The sequence below is a fragment of the Bos indicus genome, chromosome 8 (genome assembly GCF_029378745.1).
Source record: "Bos indicus isolate NIAB-ARS_2022 breed Sahiwal x Tharparkar chromosome 8, NIAB-ARS_B.indTharparkar_mat_pri_1.0, whole genome shotgun sequence".
NCBI classification, from domain to species: domain Eukaryota; kingdom Metazoa; phylum Chordata; class Mammalia; order Artiodactyla; family Bovidae; genus Bos; species Bos indicus.
This window is the reverse complement of record NC_091767.1, coordinates 98,695,170-98,711,695: the sequence shown is the minus strand read 5'-3', so window position 1 is coordinate 98,711,695 and position 16,526 is coordinate 98,695,170. Positions and strand designations below refer to the sequence as shown.

The window sequence follows — 16,526 nt, the reverse complement described above, 5'->3', positions numbered from 1 at the left end:
CTTTTCTGTAAAGGTCCAGATGGTTAGTATTTTCAGCTTTGTGATCTCTATCACAACTACTCAACCCTGTTATTGTACTGAATAGCTTGAAAGCAGCCGCAAAGGATACAGAAGTGAATGGGCCTGTCTGTGTTCTGGAAAGCTTATTTATGAAAACAGACAGTGGGGTTTAGGCTGAGGGTCGTGTTTGCCCACCTGTGTCCTAACCGACTGTGGTCCTTCCCAGATAAACTGGCATCTGCTTTGTTGTATTTATGATTAAGCTTGGGATTTTTTTTTTTAATGCCAGCTTCATAAAAGCAAACGTTCCTTTTAAGATTTGAATTTCAGATCAGTCTTAATGGGTGTTTGTGTGTGAAGCTCCTTCAGAAACATAGTTGGCGAATTCAGTTTGTATAAAGTTATTTCTTAGTGAGATTGCGAGCCTGGCTCCTTGAGAAAGTATGGTGAACGGAGTGATGGGAAAACCTCCGTTCAGAACAAGGCCAAGGAGAGCAGTTAGTTCTTGATCTTTCTTACCCCGTCTGTTGCGGATCCTGTAGGACGACAGTGCGGTTTGATCATAAGCACTTGATGTCCATGGAACATTGAAAAGCAAGTTAGACTAGTGAACTAATACCTCTAAAAGTTTCTGTATTGCAGAGACCATTTCTTTTCCAGACATGAGGCATGGAAGAGATTCATATAAATGCTTTTTAATTTAACCTCATGCCTATAAAACGTAACACGGATTTTCGCCTATTTTACCACGTTGGTTTCCTTGCGAGGCAGTCTTCGCTGGGAATGCCAGGAAGGCTGGCCCAGTGCAGCTCACAGGTGGCCCTGATGCCCAGCAGCATCTGTGCCACCCGGGAGCTTGACCATGCAGAGTTCCAGCCCCACCCCAGACCTCCGGCATCAGAATCTCTGAGGGTGGGACCCAGCATATGGTATTTTATCAGACTCTCCCTGAAAAGAGAATGATGTTTGGTCCAGCACTTTTAGAAGAGGCTGAATAAGGCATTCACGGTGTATGTTCCCATGGCAACAGCTCTGAGAATCCCCATAGAAAAGGAACCTTTTTCACCATCACCTAGCTTTTCCCAGACTGACTAGATCCTTAGACACCCTTGGAGGGATGATGGCCCAGCCACAGGCAGCGCTGTTCTCAGCTTGGAAGTTGATAGAGGACCAGACCGTCTGAACTTAAAAAAAACACTTGAAAGTAGAGAATCTGTGCGTTTCTTCTGAAAACCACCTGCATTCATGTAGTTCATGGTTTCCCCTGCCCGTTTCCTTTGTGCTTATGTTGCTTCGCTCAATTCTCTGATTGTCTTCCATACCCCCGCCACTAACTGCTCCCTCTGCAAACAAAACAGGCCATCCTTTCAGGATGACAGGCCGCACTGGAAAGCGTCAGCCAGTGGAGATGACAGCCATTTCGATTATGTCCACGACCAGAACCAGAAGAACTTAGGAGGAAAGCAAAGTATGATGTATCGAGATAAAGTCATGACTGCGCTTTGAGAGACTGAAGCGTCTTACTTCCATTCACCATCATAGTTTCATTCCATCCCATGGAAAGTGCCTTGCATCACATGGACGTGTTTGTAGCAGTGTCTCCGAGGAATAGTTCTGAATGGTGTTTTCAGTGTCCGTGTAAATATTTGCACGTAACCACGATAGGTAGTCATAACTCACTGTGGACTGCATTCTCAATAAAATGAAGGTAGTTAAAGGCTCAGGAATCGTTTTGATATTCTGATTTTAAAATTGGAGTATAAGTCTGTGTTTATTGTATTGCCGTGTACTTTATGTTTCTTTGTTATTTAATGAATGGGACCAAATAAACCCAGGAAAACTTGGGAAGATTGCTCTGTAGAGAGAGTATCATGTAGTACCGCGGTGGGGATTGGGGTCACTGGGGCCCAGCTGCTGTCATTGTGTGATCTTGGACAAACCATTTTCCCTCTGTTGGCCTCGTTTTCCCTGCCCGAAAAGAGCAGGTTGGACTAAATGAGCACAAGGTCTTCTCTAGCTCTAAAATTCTGTGATTTGTCAACATTTAATATGTTTAGGCTGAGCATATAACATTCAGACTTTCTCTAACAGAGGATTACCTCTTTCAGAAGCTAAATAAAGTATGTAACATGTTAGAGGTTATATAAACACAGGGAGATTTTGAATTTCCTATCTTAAAGCAGTTTAGCCATTTTGAATTTTAGCAGTTTTATTAATCATAAATCGCATAGCATTTGTCTTTATAGAAGTTACTGCTCAAGTACAAGAATAATTTTTTAATGTCTTAATGATCGGTGCTGCTAACTTGCATGATTTCAGAAGACATAATTATGAACACACACTGTCAGAATATGCAGAGTTTGAGGGTTGGTTTTTATCCTAGACTTCTTAAGAAGCAACCTACAGGGACTTCCCTGGCAGTCCAGCAGTTAAGACACCACGCTTCCATTGCAGGGGGCATGGGTTCAATCCCTGGTTGAGAAACTAAGATCTTGCATTGCCTCGAGGCATGGCCAAAAGCTAAAATAAATAAGCTTAAAATATATATATATATGTATATAAGGCAACATGCATCTGAGACCCATTGATGGCTCAAATTAAAGCATATAAAATTTTAATGACGTTGTGCCAAAGCATCTGGGCAAGAGGACAGGAGGGTGTTGCTACAGTCTTTTTGTAGAACCAGAAATCAGTATGTTGTCTTTTAGAATAAAACTTGTACCCAAATATTTATTTCCCCCCCATTCCAAGCTCCCAAGTAAGTCATTTTTTCCCTCTTGATAGGTAGGCTCGAGACCCTTTCTTAGTATTTTTGTGAAGTCAATTCTTGTGCCATTTTCATATATGTAACGGTAATTTGGCCCTCTCAAGCCTTTTTTTTTTTTTTTTTTAAAGATGTGTTGCCATCCTTTGAGATAGTTTATTGCCGAAATCTGACCTTTTTTGGAGGGGTTACCACGAAAGTCTATCCAGAAGGAGAGAATCAACTGCAGGCGCGGCCTGGTCAAGCCCATCATCTGTAAACTCTCCCGAGGCCCTTGTTTACGCGTGTTTCCTTTAGCAGACCTTTTGATCCTCAGTGTTTGTGCTGCATACAAGTAATTGTGTTCTGAATCTTTTTATTTTATTGATACCTTTTTCCAATTGTGTTTCTGAGCAATAAAGACTATTCTTGCTTCTTTTTTTTTTTGGACACCATCTTCATTTGACACTGCACAGAGGTATCGTTTGTGGATGAGGTAGGTGATGGGACTTTGGAAGTCTGACGTGAACATTGAGTTAGGTGGTGTGGAGCAAGCTCATCCTAGAATGAGACTGCTCTTAGGAAGAGTGGCATGACTTGTAGGCACAGTAGCCGAGGTGTTTCTTCATCCAGGGCAGCTCTGGTGAGGGCTTCTATGACCTGGTCCCAGATGGCAGGGGGTTTCCATTGTAACAGTCCTACGGTGAGGGTGGGTGTTTGCCTTGGCAGCTGCTCATCCTGGCAGAGACCTCCACACTTGTGTCTGTGCCCTCCTGGAGATTGTGTATGCTTGTCTGATAATCTCTAATAAATACCTTTCTGCCTAAAGTAACTCGAGTGGATTCAGTTGTTTGCAACCAAGAGGTCTAACCAGTATACATACACGACCTCCTAATTGTTAAAGGAAGTGTGTGCTTTTTATCCTTCAACTTCGCAGACCTTTCTCTACTACATCTGACAACAGTAATCACTCATTCACAGCTTCTTGAAGCTAGTCCCTTGATTTCTGGGATTTCTGACTCTAGCCCTTGTACTTTTTCTTCTTTGTACCAGCCTCTGTGCCTGTCTGCCTGTGAAAGATTGGTGTTTTCCAGGGGTTCTTCCTCTGCCCGCTGCTTTTCTCACTTATCAGTCTACCCGCTCTTCTCATCTTGTTAAGATTTTATAAGTGCTGTTGACTCTGAAGCTATTCTCTGTAATGCAGACAACTCTTGTGAGTTTTTATACTGATGTTTCACCCTGTATATCCTTGTACATATCAAGCATCACATGTCAAAATTAAAGTCATCCTATTTTACTGGAAAAAAAAAAAAAAGTAACTTCACCTGGACTCTCTTCTTCCTACCCAGGATAAGAATTTATGTCATATACAACTCTTCTCCCTTTTGCCCTGTGTATCCAGGCAGTCCCCAGGTCTGTTCAGCTTGCCTTCTTAGCATCTGTCTGTCAATCCACATTTCCTCTCTATCAACAGTGGTCTGTAGCAGCATCTTCTTTCTGGCTGAGAGGTACCCTTTTCCTGATCTCCCTGACTCCTATCACCTGACAAGCTCATCCTCCTCACAACCACTGGAGTGGTCTTTCTAAAACGCCATCTGATTGCATCCTTGCAAGGCTTGATATCTGCCAGGGTTCTCCATCACCCACAGGATGAAGTCCAAGGCCTTCTCTGGAATTCCCCCGCTATCTGTTCCTGTCCTGTTGCTCCAACTAGGGTATTTCCCCCCATTTCTCACCCTCCTGTTTAAACTCCTACAACACCAAACTGCTTGCAGTTCCTGGCATTCACCATACCCTGCTGTTACTCCCATCTGTGCCTTTGCAAATGCTGTTCCTTCTGCTGAGGATGCTGTCACTCCCATCCTCTTTGCCCAACTCCTGCTCATCCCTTAAGCCTCTGCTCATGATCGCTGTCTTCTCCCAGGGACTCTGACTGCCCCCACCCAGCTCTGCAGTTGAGCTAGGCGCTGTGCTCTGTTCTACTACTTCCCCCGGCTCCAAGTATGTCAATGATATACTCACTGTTTTATGCCTCTCTTATTCATCTCATCTTGGAGGTGGTACATTCCTTAGGTCTAAGCTTTGTGTCACACTCTCCTTTGTTCCCTGATGCCTGATGAATAGCAAGTGCTCAATGAATGTCTGTTCAGGAGATGAATTATGTTACATTCATTCTAAAGGAAACATCTCACCAGATGACAGGCAAGAATCCATCACTTCTGAGCTGGTCTGAAAAAATCTGAACAACCATACCCAGCTGGGAGCATCATCCCTTGAACAGGACTTTGACCACCATGTATCTTCTGGATTCATCTGCCTCCCATGAATATTATTCAGTGTACCTATGGTGTTCTCATTGGAGGCATTGCTATAATGTTGAGTAGGACAGAGGACGGTCTAGCCGTGTGATATTGGAAACTCTGGTAGGTGGACACTGATCCCCACAAACATACAGGGGCTAGTAGCCAGGTGTGTGCTTCAAACTCTGCATATGTCACGTCATTTGATCTTCCTGACTGCTCTGTGATACTCTTTTCTCACATGGGGAAGCTCAGGCTTAGGTCTAACCAAGCAACTTGCCAGTGGTCACACAACTGAGAGGTGGTCACTCAATTCTGACCCCGAAGTCTGTCTGCCCATCTGTACTTTAAGGCCTTTCACTGCTAACTATTCCACCACTTGGGACCCTGTTGATCCACATCTACAGGGGACTTATTAGATGATGTTGAAGAGGCACGACACCGAAATCCAGAACTACTAAGATGTCACCCCCCACCACCAGCAGTGTAGTGTCTGTCTGTCTGTCCCTCCTCCACACCAGTTGTCTGTAACCTTGTTCATCACCATCACCAGTGAGCTAATAACCCTCCTCCATACCTTGTCCATCCCCCTACCCTTTCTCTTGCAGCCTAGTCACCCTTCCATTCAGGCATTCATGCACCAACAGCACCCTTTTCAAAGGAGCAGAGATTGAGAGTTATTTTCATATTGAATCACTCATTTGAGATGATCCCCTTCTTCCTTCCTGAGAGCTCACAAATTAGTCATTTCTTTTGGAATACTATCTGCTGGCAAAACCGTACTCAGAATTCCATGAACTAAAGGGATTAGCTTTTTGCGTTTTTGAAACTCAGTTACTTACTGACCTTGTAAATATCCATTGTTTTTCTGTGATCTCTCAGAAGATATAACAGTGAATTGACAGTGTCATCAGATTGATGTAATTCGTGTGGACGGAAAGTCTTGCAATCATGACAGGTAATTACCTTGGCCTTCAAAACCTGCTTGCCTGTTTCATCTCTTGGTCTACCACTTCCACTGAAAGTGGTTCTCTTTAACAACAAAGAGAAAGGAAAAAGGACAGTGCATGAGTCCTTTGTTTTTCCTGCCTCTTAATATCCCACCATCCTTCCAGGTCAGTGACTCGAGCCTCCTGGGTCCTACTCTGAACTCAGCTAATGATAGATCCTTCTTGTTGCCGTTGACTCCGTAGCTTTTAACTAGTCTTTTAAGATCCGATCTCATCAAAGAGCTCCCCGAGCAGCCGTATCGATCCCTTTTGATCAATATTTCCTAAACTTGGCTGTAAGTCAATTCCCTGCCTGACTGAATCTTCCCAAAGTACCAGGTAAATAACCCTAAATAGGCCTAGGATGATCTGCTTGCAGCATTTTGCTACCAGAGGCAACAAATTCCTAGGCAAGGTATAAGGAGGGCAGAGATAGAGGAAAAGCAAATTGCCACTAAATGAAGGAAAGTCCCCTCTTTGCACATGAAAGGTGGCACATTTCTTTTTCACTTTTTAAAGTAAATTTTTATTTTTGAGATGATTGTATATTCACATGCAGTTGTAAAAAAATAATATCAATCTGATTTATCCTTTACACAGTTTCCTCCAGTGGTAACCTCCTGCAAAACTGTAGTACAGTATCATACCTGGATATTGACATTGATACAGTCAAGATGCAGAACATTTCCATCCCCACAAAGATCCTTCATATTGTCCTTTTATAGAAAGGCATTGCATTTTAAGATATCTCAAGAGTATATAAAAGGTGAAATAGAGGTGAAATTGACATTCAGCTAAGACTCCACTAAAGAAATTCTCAACAGTTCTGCAGAAAGCCCTGTCCCCCTCCAAAAAAAAAAAAAATTAGGAAGCCAAATAATTGCTTGAACAGTGTGTTAAAAATAGAGATGATGAGGCTCTAGGTGGTTGGGATGAGGCCTAAGAACCATCCTTTTAATGGCCACTGCAGGACAGTTTGAGGTGGGCAGGTAAGCACAGCTTCTTATCTGGCTTTGTTTGCCTTTGTTTTAGTGTCTCAATTTTAACTAATTAGAGGCTGACTTTTTTTTTTAAGAGGCATAATGTTCAAAAGTAAATGGATGGATGCATCATAAGCAGCTGCTTCATCTGACCTCTTGGCATAGTTTTGCATTTCCTTAAGCTCAGTGTGAAGCAGAAGAATGTGAGAATTCTAGTGGTTCTTTATATGGCTTTTATTTCATCATGACCTTCCTCCCCCTGAATCTATCAAGCCAAGACTTAGGTCCTTGTTGGGCCCTCCTGCTGAAGCAGGAGCCTAGTGAATTCCAACCACTTAAGAGGGCATCGCACACCCCTGGTCTGAGGACCATGTGGTAGGGTAACGGGGAAGTTTGCAGAAGTAAAATGGCAGGAAGTTGCAGGCTGATGAGAGAAAGACTACACCATCCGATGTGGAGTGGTGGTTTTGTTGGGGCAAGGGTCCTGCAGTCGCAGGGTAGGTGAAATGTGGACTCATCTTTGCCCCCTAACCTGTCACGTGTCCTTTCGCCAGTTTCAGATCTTCTCTATGCCTCATTTTCCTCATCCCAAATGGAATTGAACAGTCTCTCCCCATTACGAGAATTAAATGGCACTGTGTGTGGAAGACGCTTTGTTTGGTGCTAGCTGGTATGTTCAATGCTATCTGGTAGCAATTTTTAGCAGTTTGAGATTTAAGGCCTTAGCCGTCCATGGGATAAGAAGTAGGACAAGGAGACTGAAAGTCTAGCTCAAGGAATGGTCTATCTCCTAGGTTGATGGGTTGAGATGTGTGGTCTAAGTTTAGCAACAGAAAGGGGTGCTTGGTTCCAAAGGAAAGATCAGATGGAAGAAGGTTCACACAATAGGTAAAGACATGGCTCTGAAACTCTAACAAGTGAAGAGCAGAAACAGCATGGGAATCTTTTGAGAGGGGATAAAAGGAAATAGAAATGATACTTCTGCCTGAGAATATGGGAAAGTAACTGTTCAGGGGAAATGTGGGCAATGCTTTCCAGTCTGCAAGACTTGGTCTGAAGAATTGGTGAGAAGGAATTGGTGGAGAATCCTTTCTGCTGGGACATTTTGGACTCAAGTTGAGAGAACTGAAACAGAGTTCCCATTCAGTTCCAACCTGTCCCAACCTGGGATTTCACCTTCCACAAAGCAGAGGACGCTTTTAACTGTTTGGAGACAAAGTAGAAAGTAATAAAGGGAACTGCTGTGCCTTTCAACTTTTTTTTAGTAAGTAATACAGAGAGTGGTAAAAATTCAAAAATATCCATAAGAGTTACTTTTCCTTTCCACCATTTTATTCCTTAGTTCTCCCCAGCGGCAACTACTGTCAGCATTTCTTATCAATCTAGAGCTATTCTGTGTATAAACAAGCACATATTTATTTAGCTAATCAGTATTGATGGACATTTAGGCTGCCTTGAATCTCTGAAATGACAACTTGTATGCTTTGTGCACTTGAGCAAATCCATCTGAAGAATAAATTCCTTAAAGTGGAGATGCTGGGCCAAAAGGAATGTGCGCATTTAATTTGGATATTGCCTAATAAAATTTCCTTGCAGAGATGTTCTATCTGATTACACCTCTCCCCTCTGCACACACAATAGCAATCTGTCAGGGCCTCTGTGATCCCATAGGAAGCATGCTCCTAGCTTTTGCTAACTTTTAAAGTCTTATTAGTCTGATTAGTCTAAAAATCAGAATTTCTGTTTCAGTTGCATTCCTCTAGAGGTTAAGTTGCGTAGCTTTTCCTCGTTTTGAATGCCATTTGTTCCTTGTTTACTGTGAAAACATCTGGAGCCCTTAATCTAGGGTCCTACTCTTTAGTAAAGATCAGATGCATGAACTAAAACCCATCATCTTAGCCTTCTTAATAGTGAAGACAGGGAAGGCTGAGAAGAGTTGATCTTTACCAGATAGTCTGTAAAAGCATTTTTTGAGAAGTTCAAGTAACAATCAGCATGATACCTCATGCCCCGGAGATTTGAAAAAGGAAGAGGGGCAGCCTAAAAATATCCAGGATAAAGGAATTGATTTCTGATATCCACATTCCGTTTCCTGTTTGGGAGTTAAGAACTTTCTACTCAGACATTGTGAATTTCCCTGGTGCATTTGATCAGGGAAGGACAGATTTACATTTAATTACAATTAAAATTCTAATCCATGCATTCTGAAATCACAGCCACATTCCAAGACTCACTAGTGGTTTGACTAGGGGGAAGACTGCAGAATTTAAAATACCAGAACTGCTATAGCCTAGGCAATCCACTTAAAAGATGTAGAATAATTATAGGAACATCCCCGTAGGCTCATGTTAGAAGAAACCTGCAGAAATCTCCCTCATCATCCCCTACTGAATAGTGAATGGTTTACACATCCTCTTTCTACAGCTGAGACCTCAAAAGCAAAAAGGTGTTGCTATGCTGACAATTCCACCAGCTGCATTCATGGCTGGGTAGGGATGCTGTGACTATATTAAAGGCAATTTTGAAAGCCCTTAAAATTTGGCCCAGTATATGGCTTCAGAGGTTAACCTCCAAGAATTGAAGGACAGAGAGAAGACCATTTGAGATTTTTTTTTTAAGCACAAATGAAAACCAAAACAAATGAATCCCCTTCTGTATCCCCTCAGAACCTCATACCCAGCGTTCAGCTCCTGCTCACACTAGGTCTTGTGCAATTAGAGTGTCTAAAACCGGCCCTGAACAGATTATTCATCTAACCTGAACTTCTTTCTGGAATGAATAATTTCATTCATTTGGGTATATTGGATGGTGTCTGTTGAATAGAAAAATAACCCTTGCAGCTCATGCCTGAATCTGCCATAGCTCTTTCAGACTACAGAGGCTGATAAAGAACAGACTCTTCTAAAAAAAAAAAAAGCACTTTAGTTTGTATTGAGGTATAACCAATTAATAGCATCGTGACAGTTTCAGGTAGGTGAACAGCCTAGGCACTAATACATAAACATGAATCCAATCTTCCCCAAACTGTCCTCCCATCCAGGCTGCCACATAACACTGAGCAGTTGCATGTGCTATACAGCAGGTCCTTGCTGGTTATCCATTTTAAATATAGTGGTGTGTACATGTCCATGCCAAACTCCTTAACTATCCCTTCTGGAACCCCATCCTTCCTCCCAGCAACCATAAGTTCAAGGACGGGCTCTTTAGACATTAATTTATACCCTGGCAGTTGTGCTTTCATGGCAACAATTATTTGTCTTAACTGTTCCTTGAGGGCTCTCGTGCGATGCTATTGGGGATGCATTTGAAGCAGTGGCTGGGGGCAAGTCTGTTAATGCTGTTCCCTGCCTGAAGAAGGGCTTCCCAGGTGGCTGTAGTGGTAAAGAATCCTCCTGCCAGTGCAGGAGATGCAAGAGACTCGGGTTCAGTTCTTAGGTTGGGAAGATCCCCTGGAGTAGGAAATGGCTCCCTACTCCAGTATAGTTGCCTGGAAAATTCCATGGACAGAGGAGCCTGGGGCCACAAAGAGTTGGAGACAGCTAAACAACTGAGCACATACATACATATCTAAAGAAAAGGGGGAAGAAAGAAGAATATTCTTTTAAGGCTAAGAGTAGGCACTGAAATCGGAGAAGGCAATGGCACCCCACTCTAGTACTCTTGCCTAGAAAATCCCATGGACAGAGGAGCCTGGTGGGCTGCAGTCCATGGGGTCGCTGAGGGTCGGACACAACTGAGTGACTTCCCTTTCACTTTTCACTTTCATGCATTGGAGAAGGAAATGGCAACCCACTCCAGTGTTCTTGCCTGGAGAATCCAGGGACGGGGGAGCCTGGTGGGCTGCCGTCTGTGGGGTTGCACAGAGTCGGACACAACTAAAGCGACTTAGCAGCAGCAGCAGCAGCAGGCACTGAAATGCAGACATGAGAGGCAAAAAGAGAATCTGTAAGAAAGCAAGGAGGGAAAGCACTGTTGGATTTATTAAAAGTGAACTCTCTAGAGGAAAACAACAATAATTATGTCAGTATTTTTTTCTTCAGACAGGAAAGAGGTTGAATATGCTCTTAGTCATGAGCTTCTGTGCAGAAGTGAACTCATGAAATATTTATTCTTTGGACCCAGATCCTGAAATTCATCTGGAACTGCTAAAGTCCTAGATCTCCCCACAAAAGTTATAGAGCCCTTCCTCACAGCCTCCCACACAAACAATTAGATTAAGGCTTCGTAAAACTGAGCAAGCATGACATCAGGATAAAATGGATTTTCTGGCAGATGTTTGACTTGCTTACAGTTATTCATTGAAACCAATGGACAGCAGAGTCACCAAAGGAAAACTCCAGACTGACACATGGAAACATATCCTGCTGTAGCTTACGTGGGACGGAGACCCAGTTACCACCAAACAAACCTCATCATTCCTTAAGATGTGTAATGTTTTTCTCTGCAGTTTTGCTGAGATCATATGTAACATTAGGGACAACTGGGGAATTCATGACTAGAGTAAAGGCAGCTGTTATGAATGGACACTTGATAAGTTACCGAGGGAGAGTCCAGTTTAATGCACTATACCATCCATCCAACAGATATTTGGTCTGCTGCCTCCCTGTGCCAGGTACTGTATAGGCACTGAGAATTGCTTTTGAGAATTTGGCACCAGGTGTCTTTGGCCCCAGGCATCTAATAAACTGGGCTTCTTTGGTGGCTCAGTGGTAGAGAACAAGCCTGCAGTGCAGAAGACGTGGGTTCACTCCCTGAGTTGGGAGGATCCCTTGGTGGAGGAAATGGCAACCCACCCCACTGTTCTTGCCTAGGAAATCCTGTGGACAGAGGAGCCTGGTGGCCTGCAGTCCATGGAGTCACAAAGAGTTGGACACAACCGAGCAATTGACCACACATGCATTTAATCAACTATTGAAAACAAGAGCGTTCAGTCTATGGATTCAGATACCACCTGTGTTAACACTCATTAGACAGTTCTAAGTTGATTGCCTGGAAAATGTCTTGAAATATTTACAAATTGGGGAAAATTTTTTCCTGCCAATTAGTAGCTCATATAAAAGATTAAACCATGCAAAAAAACCCAAAAAAGTGATTTTGACCTTTTCAGACAAGAGATAAATGAGGTGGTGGCATTGTTTCTCTCTGGTCGCTTTTAAAAAAATATAACCACTAAGTTACTGTGGGAAATCATCCCTAATTAATAGACCTAATATTTGTAATGTGTCACATTTCTAAGATGTAGGTACGGTTTCCTTCTGAAACCCATTACGAGAAAGGTATGGTTTTCAACTATACTCTTACCACCAAGTGGTATGCTTGCACTAAATCAAAAAGAACTTGCAACAGTGTGTTGGTGTAAGGCCTACTCTGTTTAGTTTCTGCTAAATTAAAATGGAAATAAGTGACAGATGTCCTGGAAACCGTGATGGGTAAATGCACCTTCTCCTATCTCAGCCAGACGTGGCAGAGATCAAATTATTTCATTAAACTGAGTTCCTAACATATAAATGCTTAATAAATCTTTGTCCAAAAATGCAGCATCTGGGGCTCGGAGAGGTGAAATGAGTTACCTAAGGCCACAGCTAAAGGGCAGCACAGCCAAAGCTAAGTGCCAATTAGCATCCTTTTAACGTCACGGTACTGCAGCTTTCATCATCCCCAGGGATCCACAGTCTCCTAGCACTGAGGAGCGCACAGGGCTCTACAGTCATCGTCTGGGTTCAGATCCCAGCTCTGCCATTTACTAGCTGTGTCTCTTTGGGAGAGTTAATTAGTCTCTCTGGTCCTGTTTCCTAATCTGTAAAATAAGGATAATAATAATTGTTCCTTATTCAAATGTTGAAAGATTAAGTAAATTAATAGATAGCACAGTGCAGGGCATTCAGAAGGTGAGTGCTTCCCTGCCTCTCCCCCAAGGGTATTTAGAGAGCATGATTAATGCACAGTCAGGAGGCAGGATTCTGGCTGACACCATCTGCTGTGATGTCATGGTACTTGAGTGGATTCTGCTAAGAGAGTCCCAATCAAGAGCCACGATTCCAGGCTAATGGACTGAATTATGGACCAGAAATGGTGCTTCCCAGCCTTTTCTTGTCCTTGGCACCCATAGAAACTGTGTTGTTGTATAGCACACTGGGTGGGGCGCGGGGTGGTGGCTTCCCTGCTAGCTCAGCTGGTAAAGAATCCGCCTGCAATGCAGGAGACCCTGGTTCGATTCCTGGGACAGGAAGATCCCCTGGAGAAAAGATAGGCTACCCACTCCAGTGTTCTTGGGCTTCCCTGGTGACTTAGATGGTAAAGAATCCCCCTGCGATGCAGAGACCTGAGTTGGATCCCTGGGTTGGGAAGATCCCCTGGAGAAGGGAGGGCATGGCAACCCACTCCAGTATTCTTGCCTGGAGAATCCCCATCGACAGAGGAGCCTGGCAGGCTATAGTCCATGGGGTCACAAAGAGTCAGATACAACGGAGTGACTAAACACAGCACACAGAACACACTGGAGTAAGCAGACAAGGCTGCTTGAGTCCCTAGGCTGCTTGAGTCTCTAGGCTCCCCCAGTCCTGTTCACTTGCTCCAACAACCAAGAGAACAAGTGGTTTAACCTACTTGCAACCTTCTGAAGCCTATTAATTGGGATGTTCTACTGAGATATTTGTCAGCATCTCCCCAATGCTTGGGCTTCCCTTGTGGTTCAGCTGGTAAGGAATCCACCTACAATGCGGGAGACCTGGGTTCAATCCCTGGGTTGGGAAGATTCCCCGGAGAAGGGAAAGACTACCCACTCCAGTATTCTGGCCTGGAGAATTCCATGGACTGTATAGTCCATGGCGTTGCAAAGAGTCGGACACGACTGAGCAACTTTCACTTCACCCTAATGCTTTAGTTCTGATTAGGAACATGGAGTTGCCCCCACTTAGGCTAAAAGTAAAACAGGTGCCAGTTTGACCCAAGCAGGCTCCTCTGGAAGGTGTTTAGAGAACTGATGTGCTGCTGTGTAGACTACCGAGAAGCTGTTCTTGCCTCTGGGAACCCTGCTATGAGGTCAAGACATGAGCCAGCGTAGGTAAAAGAGCAGCTGAGTACAGGCAGCACCTAAGGGTGAACTGAGCAGCCCAGAGGAGGCACCAGAGGGCCTTGGATGGAGAATGTCATTGTGCTCTCCCAGGAGACTGCATGCTGGCCTATCACCTTGGGGAACTTCTTGGCCATCCAGACACTGGCATTCAGTTGCAAGCGGAGCATCCGTTGAGGCCTTGGCCTCTCTGGCTGATGATTTGGTTGTTTGGAAGGTAGAAGAAACACTGCTGGTGTTGTGTTGTTAATGCTGGGTCAGCGAGGAAGACTGAGTTGGAATGTGTGGGTGACAAGACCCTCGGAAGAAAATGATCCTGGTGTCTTAGAATCAATAATATGAAATGAGTGGAATTCAGGGTGTAATCCCCCATGTATTCTAATCTGTAGAAGATTAGATTTCAAAAATATCAAACAGAGGGTAGATCTAAGAGGGAATATTTTTACATTCTGAAAATGTAAAAACTGAAAATATCAGGTAATCTGAAAGAGGAAGGCATTCAGAACCCACAGTTTAAAACAGTGTATTAAAGAGAAGAAAGTCAGTTCAGCTCAGTCATGTCCGACTCTTTGAGACCCCATGAACTGCAGCATGCCAGGCCTCCCTGTGTATCACCAATTCCCAGGGTTTGCTCAAACTCATGTCCATTGAGTCGGTGATGCCATACAACCATCTCATGCTCTGTCGTCCCTTTATCCTCCCTTCAATCTTTCCCAGCACCAGGGTCTTTTCCAGTGAGTCAGTTCTTCGCATCAGGTGGCAAAGGTAGGAGAAGAAGGTAGAACATATAAAAACAAGGGATGAGACCTTTTTTAAAAGGACCTCTATAGATGCACGCTTTGGTTGGAGCAAAAAGATGAACTATTTAATAGCAGAGCCATCTTGAGGATGGTATATGGAATTAACAGGACAGAAGAAGAGCTGCTCAACTTCTGTTTTGCTTTTCTCTTTTGACAAGGAAGCTAGTCAGTATACTAACTACAGAAGGTAAAAAGAACCAAGAGGATGAAATTGAAGTTGAAGATAAGACAGAGTAGTCAGGAAATACTTTACAGTTAAAGTCTTTTTTAAAGTTAAAGCTTTACAGTTAAAGTCTTCAGGTTCAGGAAAAAAAAAAAAAAGGCCTTGAAGAAAATTTGAATATGTCATTGCTGAACCTACCAGTACTCTTTGAAAAACTGTAGGGTCTTGGGGAAATGCCAGAAGAATAGACAGGGAAATGTCATACAGATTCTTGAAAACTAAATTCTAAAACCTGGAGTGATAAGTTTGATGGTAAAATCAAAGCGAGTTTGAGAACAGATTTTTTTTAAAGCTCTTTAAAGTAGTGTTCACTTAGGAACAGAGTGGATTCGCTCAGATAAGTCATACTAATCTTTCAAGATTCTTAGTAGGCTATGAGTAGAAGGACTGTCTCTAACCTAGTTTACAGTTTGTCACAAATCAACATTTAATATTGAAACATGAGATAATCTACCGATTTTAGAAATAAGGCAAAGATGGCTGCTAATATTCAGTATCATTCAGGAGGCCTTACCAATGCAATACACCAGGAAAGCAAAATAAAGATAAATGCTGGGGTGGGATGTGGTGGGAAATGGGAGGTGGGAGGGAGGTTCATAGGGCAGGGATATATGTATACCTGTGGCTGACTCATGTTAGTGTATGGCAGAAACCAACACAGTATTGGAAAATAATTATCCTCCAATTAAAAATAAATAAAGAATAAATGCTGGAAAGGCAAAAACAAAAGTCATGTGATTATCCCTAAAATACAAGTGAATTCCAATTAATGAGTCCAGCAAAGCGACCAGAGGCAGAAATAGCCTAAAGTTAGTAGTTTTATATATCTAGTAGCAAAAAAAAAAAAAAGAAGAAATGTAATAATGAGATCCCATTTCCAACTGTGACAGAACTGATATATAGCTAGGAATAAAGTTAGTAAGATATGTTCCATACTGTTACAGAAAAAGTTTAAATTCTGACTGAAGAACATTTAAGAGGATCTGAATAAATGCTAAGAAATACCTTGTGAATTCATTCTCCCAAATCAATTCTATTTAATGCTTCAAATCATAATCCCAGTGGGATTTTTTTTTTTTTTTGGTAGTAACTTGAATTGTAATCTGGAAGAGTGAATGCATGAGGATAGCCGAGACAAAAAGAAAAACGATGTGAGAAAGGAAACAGGACTTGTCCCGTCAGATATTTAAGACTCAAATATTAAAACAAAAGGAATTAAGACAGTTTGCTGGGCCTCCCCGTTGCCTCAGTGGTAAAGAATCTGTCTGCCAGTGCAAGAGAATCGAGTCTGATCCCTGGTCTGGGAAGATCCCACATGCCATGGGGCAACTTAGCCCCTGTGCCACAACTATAGGGCCTGTGCTCCCCACAAGTGAGGCCCCTGCAAAGAGAATCCATGCCCTGCAATGAAGAGTGGCC

The 16,526-nt window shown here is 43.0% G+C and overlaps 1 protein-coding gene across 11 annotated transcripts in view; it reads left to right on the top strand.

The window, feature by feature from the left end:
• Window positions 1–16,526, top strand: part of EPB41L4B (erythrocyte membrane protein band 4.1 like 4B) — a 139,093-nt gene that overhangs the window by 71,421 nt on the left and 51,146 nt on the right. Inside the window, exon 16 of one of the 11 annotated variants that reach the window (XM_070795246.1) lies at window positions 1,359–3,575. The exons of the other annotated variants lie outside the window; for them this stretch is intronic. Within the exon in view, the coding sequence (XP_070651347.1) occupies window positions 1,359–1,506 (148 nt within the window). The 3' untranslated portion in view covers window positions 1,507–3,575. Of the gene's footprint in view, window positions 1–1,358; window positions 3,576–16,526 lie in introns of those variants that run through there. 11 annotated transcript variants of the gene reach the window in all.